The 8828-nt window shown below is 30.5% G+C and overlaps 1 protein-coding gene across 1 annotated transcript in view; it reads left to right on the forward strand.

Annotated features, from left to right (window-relative positions):
* The window catches only part of LOC148623707 (fermitin family homolog 2-like), a 32586-nt gene extending 24109 nt beyond the window's left edge, over positions 1-8477 (forward strand). Inside the window, exons 10-13 of the mRNA XM_088565745.1 lie at positions 183-289; positions 1605-1826; positions 2832-2978; positions 4140-8477. Of these exons, the coding sequence (XP_088421871.1) occupies positions 183-289; positions 1605-1826; positions 2832-2978; positions 4140-4430 (767 nt within the window). The 3' untranslated portion in view covers positions 4431-8477. The remainder of the gene's footprint in view (positions 1-182; positions 290-1604; positions 1827-2831; positions 2979-4139) is intronic.
* The last annotated feature ends 351 nt before the right edge of the window (positions 8478-8828 follow it).

The raw sequence follows: 8828 nt of genomic DNA on the forward strand, positions 1-8828 counted from the left end.
AAAATTGTTAGACAATTTCTTGTTAAATTTATTGCCATTGAAAGACAAAAGTTAACCAGGTGAATGATTCAGGCTCCTGGGAGCCTCTTGTTTATATTATCGTTTTAAGAATGTTTAAGTTAACATTAGAAGTACTTTCTAACAAGGAAGTAAATAATTAGTTGAATGTGTTGATTGAACAGGATGTGAAGCCCACCCAGACTTAAACTTGTCATCACAGAAGTATGGTATAAAGTTGTTTGTACCAGGTCAAGATGGCATGTCAGAAATATGGTTACGGTTTGACAGTGTAAGTAGCTTGAAATTTTTAATTGGTTGTCCTGAATTTGATTTGAAATGGTAGCCACCCATTGTATAATGGCTTTCAAGGAAGTAGAAAAGATAATTAGTGATTGACTTACTGATCTGCCTACAAACCTCTTTCTCCACCAATTTCTGATAATTCAGTAATTCATTCATAGTATGTTTATACAATTGCAAAAAAATAGAAGTTGTATAATTTTGTGGCAGTGGAACTTACATTATCTTTGTAAACATTTTATTTTTGGACATTAAATTGATTATTGATTTCTGTGAAATTATATCACGAAGTTCTAAACCATTAAAGGAAACTTGGGATAGATTGGTCTTGTGGTGTTCTGGAATTAGGGTTCATAGAAGAGTCAAAATAAGCAGTTTTTAGTTAAGCAACCAATAACTTGAATATAAGGGCATGAATCTCTGTGATATTGTTCCATACCACAAATATTATAATGTATTTCATGCTGACTCTAAATAAAATAAAACTTTTTTTTTTTATTTATTTATTTAAATGGGAGATTGGGGTTGAATTTTGAGGTCATTGTTTGAGTTTATTGTCCTATCGCTAAGAAATAAGGACCAAATTAAATATCAACCCCAACAAAAAAAAGAATTTTTAATTTTTTTTTATATAAATTGCTTATTTCTTTACCATGTGATTTCAATCTTTTGGGGTTCTTTAATACACTGTATCTTACTGTGTATTGAGTTATATGATGTTGTGCTCTGTTGTTAAATTGGTCCACATTAAGGCCCAAAGGTTTCAAAAGTTAATTTTGATTTCAACCAAAAAAAAATATATATAAAAAAATGGTTCAATTTTGAAAAAAAATATTAATTCCATATAAGATCCCAGCCTAAATACAAGAGCTTTAAGAAGTATGATTACCAAATTAACTCTTTATCATTTACTGTTTTTGAGATATGAGATATAAAGTGATCCATGAATGCACTGTGAAGCAGACCTTTATGATTAAATTAAATGTCGAAATATTGTGCAATATTGTGTCCGAATAAGTTGTGTCTATAATGATGTTTAGTGTGTCAAAAACTAATATTGTGTCCATACTTGCCTCAGATGAACAGAGTTCAACTGGCTGCAGTCATATCATGTTGTGTTTGGCAAAGCTTTTTATTTATTATTGGTCTAATTTTGAAATTTTCCTCATGAAAATCCCTGTCTTGCAATATATACAGATATAATCTTTTAGAAGTTTTCTGCGTTGCTGCCTTTCTACTAATGTATTGCACTTTTTAAATAAATATATTTGGGTACACAGGTGTTGTTTTATTTTTCTCAACAGGAGGAGCAATATTGCAAATGGATGGCAGCCTGTAAAATGGCATCCCAAGGGAAGACAATGGCAGACAGTTCTTATGTTACAGAAGTAGAATCTTTAAAGACTTTACTCAGTCGACAGCAACCTTCACAGGCTCCAGCACCGGTCACATTACAGTTTGATGTTAATGTTAATGCTGAAGACTTTGTAGCACCCAGATATCACAAGAGAATTAAAAACAAGACTGTACGTTGCTCTCCTTATTGAAAGTCTCCTCCAAGTCAATCAAGTTAAATGTTAATACATCATTGAGAATCTTCTGATGTTTATTTTCCTTAAAAAAACCAATAAGCTGTCAGTCCGGAATTTTGGCAGCATTAGTATGTAAGGGTAATACATTTTCTTTAAGACAGCTGTCAAAATATATTGAAAACCTGGGTATTCATTACAACAGACATACCAAGATCAATGAAGGACATCCCAACTGTGGTACTTAGGTATAAATATATCTCGAATTATTTTTTCTTTTCATTTCATTAAATAGATTATAGATTTTAGACCTCTAGCCTTCCTCAAGTATTAGAATATATGTTGTTTTTGGGTCAGGTATTTTTTTTTTTGCAGTATGCATTTTTTAAACAAGTTATCAGTTATTCAAGCTTCTAGATGTGTTAAACTGATATAGAATTATGTCTCTGGTTGTCTATCAGAACTATCGGGCAATCTTAATTTCGTACCTCTTTTTTCTATTCTGTATGAAATACAAAAAATATTCTGGTAAAAACCACATTACATTGTGCATATCAGTTAATGCAAAACTTCGTTAAAACACTTTTAATGCAATGACAATTCATTATGATAAATGTATCAAATTGAATACTGTTGATTAAGGAACTAATGCAAGTATTTTCACAAAAACACTTTAAGCATCACCATAATTTATAGTAGTACTGAATATGTTCTGGACTATATAATAAAGAAGAATAATATGAAAAAAAAACATTTTTCTGTTATATCCAGCTTCACTCTACAAAGTATTTCAAATTTCTGTTACATCTGAGTAGTAATATTTGTAGTTTACTCTCATATATTCACATAAAAATATCATTTTCATATTCAACTTTATTCCCATACCAGTTATGTCCGAAGGCAATTACTGAAAGAAAAGAATTGCAAGGATATGCCCTAATAACGTTTTCTTTTGCAAGCCTCCAGTTATTCTTTGAATTAAACTTCTCTTTAATTTTTCAGCTGGTACAAAGAATAATGGATGCTCATACTAATGTCCAGAACCTGAATCTAATTGATTCTAAAATGGCCTATATCAAGGCGTGGCAAGCTTTACCTGATTTTGGTATCACATACTTTGTGATTAAACAGAAAAATAGCAAGAAAGAGGTTAGAAAAAATTGTGTGTTAGTTCAGTCAAAATACAAATTGTTAACTTGTTGGTTTAACATGACTATTGCCGTGTTAACAATGGGATATAAGGTTACAGTAAATATTTTAATGTCGAGTTTCCCAGAATCTGCCAAATAAAGATATTAGTAGGTACTTTGTTTATCATTTTTGGAGGGAGATATTGTTGACAATTTTTTGTCTATGACAGAAATACTAATAACCAGATACTACATTATCAGTGTGTTTAAAGTTACATGGAATGATGTGAATATAGTATAGTATTAAACAGCTATTTTCGGTCGTTCATGCATGTATGAATGGTTCTTGGAGATCCATTCATACATCCATGAACAAATAGCTCTTTAATCCTTATAATTCTATTCCGACATTTGGGAATTGTTTTTTTACATGTGTTGAACCGGTAAATATATTTTTATAATCTAGTTCTGGGGAAATTTAATTTTGGGGCGAATTTACTTGTAGTTAGATTTTAAAAGTTTCCTTGAGCTGAAAATTGCTCTCTGTAAACAAACTGATCCGGTAAAATCACTGTGGATGTAATAAACTATTTTTACGGCTATATTATGCTGTTTAGTTTGTTGCCACACTCTGTCAAACTACACGGCCGCCACATTGTTTTCAAGTTGACCGTCATTCATGCATGTATGAACAATCTGAAGAAGTTCATGCAAGTATGAAATTTCTGGCAAAGATGTTCTTGACCAATCAAAAACAGCTATAAACATGAAGAATGACTGGTTGACCAATAGAAATGCTGTGATTATGGTTATAAGCTATGTATTAACATAGAATACTGTGATAGTATTATTGTTCATGGGATACCAATTTGTGGTTTTTGTGGATGATGCCAACCGCTAAATTTGGTTCCCAATGAATAGGATATTTTACATAAACATGTGTAATTGAGTAACAATGAATTCCAGAATCTGTGAACTTGTGTTTCTGCCAAAATCCATGAAAATTAGAACCCACAAATAAAATTACTTGTACAGTAAATTGGTATTCATTAGTATACTGTACATTTTAGTGAAAAAGATTATAATCTTCAGAATAGATGTAGTTGCAAAAGATGTATCATCAAACTTATGTAGATGCTTTACATGTACATCTTTAAAATTTAATGTAATGTTTTAACAGGAAGTACTTGGTGTGGCTTACAACAGAATAATGAGAGTAGACGTTAATAGTGGGGACGCTGTCAAAACATGGAGATATAACACTCTGAAATCATGGCATGTCAACTGGGAAATTCGACATGTAAACCTGGAATTTGAGGAAGAAACATTGACTTTCTCATGTCTAAGTTCTAGTTGTAAAACTGTTCATGAATTTATTGGTGGATATATATTCCTTTCAATGAGATCCTCAGAAAAAAACCAGACATTGAATGAAGAATTATTCTTAAAATTAACTGGTGGATGGAATTAAAATACTGGTATTGTTCTTGACCTTATAGTGCCTCTAGGTGAAGGTCATTCTGCCATATAGGAAGGTGCTGGGCATTTGGCTGAAGACTCAAGTATGTTATGGGTTTTAATCTGTGAATATTTAATCAATTATGTATTAATCATTGTTCACATTAAATGTGTTTTATACTGGATGCAGCTGTAGTTTGAATATTAAACACACATTATCTGTTGATTAGCCATTATAAAACTGAAGAGTTATAGTTGATGACAAGAGTCTGTAAATGCCCAGTAGTAAGAAATTCAATATATGCTTAATACCATCAGGTACCCATTTGTGGTAAAAAAAATTCTTATCACCAAGGGCACTTAAGCATGCAGGACTTATAAAACAAGTTTAATGTTTTGAATATGTAACTATAGGCATCTAGAGATCTAATGTTGTACAGCAATTATTTTGTATTTAGCATGATCATATATAATTTAAAAAATGGCTAAGACTAAGACTTGGCAAACAGGGTCGCTAAAAATATTCATCCTTTGGCTGGGTGATATACAGTGGATATAAAGTTACACATTATTTTTTGGGTTCCAAGTAAAATTTACCCCTTAAAGTTGATATTTGCATTCTATTATGTTTTTTAAGAAGCAAATTATTGTTTTTAATATTTTATTGTGTGTCTTGTAACTATGCCATGTATGTACAAATATTTTTATCTGTATGAAAATTCCTATGTACTATGGATAATACAATGTATAAACGAGTTAAACGTTTGTATTAGATTTTGTGTTATCAATATTTTTGACCGCAGTAAGATGCAGTTAAGCCTTTCTTGAGCACAAATTGTAGAAAGAGAAATCTCTGAAATTAAGTAAGAAAAAAGGTAAATTTTGCCTTGGTATTAACTAATGCTTTCTTTTGTTGTAGGGTATATATCATCCAACATGCATGTACTGCAAAAAAAAACCTGTTCTGTGTGTAAACTTAAGATTTTCCAAAACATGATTGAAAAGTAAGCCTCAAGATTTAAACACATTCGTTGCCTTGTGGCCTGTGGATTTTTACAACCAGTTTTTATATGACCACAAAAAATTTGCGTTCGTATATTAGTATGGCGCTGTCGTCTGTAGACACTAGGTTTTCATGTCATAACTTGAGTAAAAGTTTGTTGATTTGATGAAATTTTACAAGGTTCCGAACCACAAAAGGAAAGTTGCCTGTTGGTAATGATTTTGGGAGTTATGGCACCAAAAAGGGGCCTCAAACAAGCATTTCATGGAATTTAACTATATAACTCCAATAATAACAGAGGAAGTCTATGATATTGTTCCACAATGGTCAGACTTGGGTTTATTTTTTTGGTTAAACACTTGAACTTTTCAGAAATTAGGGGCCAGAAACATGCATTTCCTGATGAATAATGTTAAATTATGGATTTTTAAACATATTTAATCAAGTTAGGCCATATAACCAAATTTAGGACAGTCAACGCTTCATGATCCACAAAATTATTTATGAACAAGCGTAACTTGTCCTAAAGTTGGTTATGCAAGCATATTTTGGTAAAAATTTGAAACAATTCTTATAATTTGAATTTTTATGAATTCCAGTCCAAATGAGATTTGATCCTTTATGAGAACATAATTTAGTTGGGGATTATTTGAATCGTTGTCTGCTGACCATGGGATAGTATTGACGTCACAGTACAATGTTTGTGACTTAACAAGAAAGCTTATTACAAATCAAATTATTAGTGTTTTAACCATTAAGTTTATGATGAAACATATTGACTTTAATGTATTCTAATGCAGTTATTTTGCAATGAGTTAAGGTATTCTTTAAGAACAGTAACACATTTTCTCATTGCAAACTAAGAATTGTGGAGGCCAAAATTAGTTTTAGTCTAGAAATTTTATATTTTATTTTGAAAAAAATTGCAAGTTGGAAGTTTATCAATGTTGAATAGAGCATAGGCCAAGAATTTTTTCCTAATTCTTTGAATTTTTCTCGGTCCTGTTTTAATCATATGCAGTTTAGAGTTGTTGCCTTTGTAGAAATCTGGTTCAGTTATTTGTAACAAGTGTTATGATTGTCTGTGATATAAACAGATTATAATTGTCATATAAATGCCCAATTCAAAATTTTAAGAGATAAAAGTGTTGTATGAACCCACGAGTCTTACTGAAGTAAGCTGAATTCTTTTTTTTCTCATTACATTTTCCAACAAGAAATTTTCTCTTTACCAATACTACCTCAGCCTTATCTTAGTAAGGTTTAAGGATAATACATTTATATGTACTAAACACATTTCATTTTAAGGAAATTCCTTTGCAAAAATTGAGTAAATCAGTCCTTCTGTATATTACATATTGATATGCCTCCCATGCAGTTTGTACTAGCTGTTCTTCAATATTGAATGTCCATTTCGTTATCTTGGTATTATGAACTTATATGTAGATCCTTGTTCCTTTTTTATGCTTCTTACCAAATACTTTGATATTACTCGGTTTTATACACATATGTAAACATTCAATGTTTGTTATCGTTAAATATTTATTTATTATTTGTTTGGTGTATTCATTTGACAAATTTGCTGTTGCAAATATCATACTTGTGTGTACACATCTACTTGTTAGTTCAACACTGCATGTCAGTCTAAAAAAAGAAATCTGTTTTACTAATTAACAACCTTGCAACTTATAATGTGTGGTATTATCATACAGGTAACTGTATGAAGAAAGAATAATCTGGATCTAAATTGATTTACCATTGTCTGACATTACATGTACATATTTTCGGGTGGGCAAAGTGTTAACTGTTACTGAAGGTAGTTTCCATTACAAGGTACTATTTTGAAATGTCACAAAGTGAGGGTCATTCTAAAAAAAAAAATTTTTATTCCTTAGCGTATGTCAAAATATTTATTGTTTTTTATTGATTAGAAGATTAATAAACATCAGACTATTTCTATAGGTAAGTTAATTGTCATCATCTGGGATTCAATGATAACTTCGATTATAAGTAGCAATAAATGTAACAGGTATAGATTAGTTAATAGTTTAGGGACATTTTATGATGATCGGCCTCTGCTGAGTTCTGCCAAGTTTATGACTGTGAAGTAATTATTTCCTCCCCTCAAAATTTGTGTGAATTGTGTAATTTCTGTTTTTAAGAAATCAGGTATTATTTTGGGTCCAATTTACTGAAGTGGACTGGTAGTTAAAAAAAATAAGAGACATAATCAAATAGATTGATGGTGTATTTATTTGACTGTAGCAGATGATTAGTTAATACAATGGTTCGAGTAAACTGATGTTAGATAATAACAACAATACGGTATATGGAAAACAGATTTCTTAATTTAGCTGGATATTTGTTGAGTACTATTTTTATAGGTTTAACTCCCTGTATGTTCATATGTAGACTAAGGCTGTTTTCATTGCTTTGTCTTCCAAAAATTATAGACAGCTATTTGTAGCTGTGGTAGCCAATAAATTTGAATATTAAAAAATAAGATATTCCACTGAATATTTATTGTACCAAGATAATTTGCAAATAAATTATGTTGGAATTATTTACCTTGTTTTGTAGATGTTTCTACAGCATATAAAGAGTTGAAGTTAGAAAGTAAACAAACATTGAATTCAGCCTTCTTATCAGTTTAACATTTTCTTTGAATGAACAAAGAAGGTTCAGTTGTAATGTATATGTAAAAACACAGTACATTTTTTATTAGGAACTTGTTACATAAAATAGCATGTACTTCCCATACTCTCTTATTCAGTGTAAAAATTAGTTGTTATAGACACTGATATTATTTGTATAGCAATAATGTACATGTATTGGTATACCTATGTATATTGTATAAAACAGTATACCCTCAGATCTCAGTAATAGCTTTCTTCTATCATGGCAGATCTTTAGTGCTTGTTTTTTTGCATTTATCCTGCTGGAATATTAGATATTTTTAAAGTTCAGTAAAAGTTTCATAAACAAGATGTTCTGCAGCAAAAGTTTCAGTTGTATTTCTAGCATTTTTTACTGATTAAAGCTGTCAAAACCTTTGAATTATGTTATAACTATATATTTATATGTTATTGTTGTAAACATGTTCCTGTCCACATTTAGGAGGAAACAAAACCAAGATAACTAATGAATTAAGACTCAAATTAAACCCAAGTTCATGTTTAAATAAACAATAAAGAAATTGTTATCAGTGATTTGACAAATAATATCAATATCTGACATTCTGCAATTTGCATTGGTTTAATGGTATGCTCTCATCGTTATCTAAGCCACTTCATGTCCGAACAATAACTTGATTATAAGTGTGTACATCTTTATGAAATTATACCACAAAAAGATATCTGGGATTGATTTCATGGGTTGTGACTTGAACTGTTTAGGAATCAGGGGTCA

This window comes from Perna viridis, chromosome 2 (assembly GCF_037379345.1).
Source record: "Perna viridis isolate PV_CMFRI_1.1 ecotype Kerala chromosome 2, ASM3737934v1, whole genome shotgun sequence".
Taxonomy (NCBI): domain Eukaryota; kingdom Metazoa; phylum Mollusca; class Bivalvia; order Mytilida; family Mytilidae; genus Perna; species Perna viridis.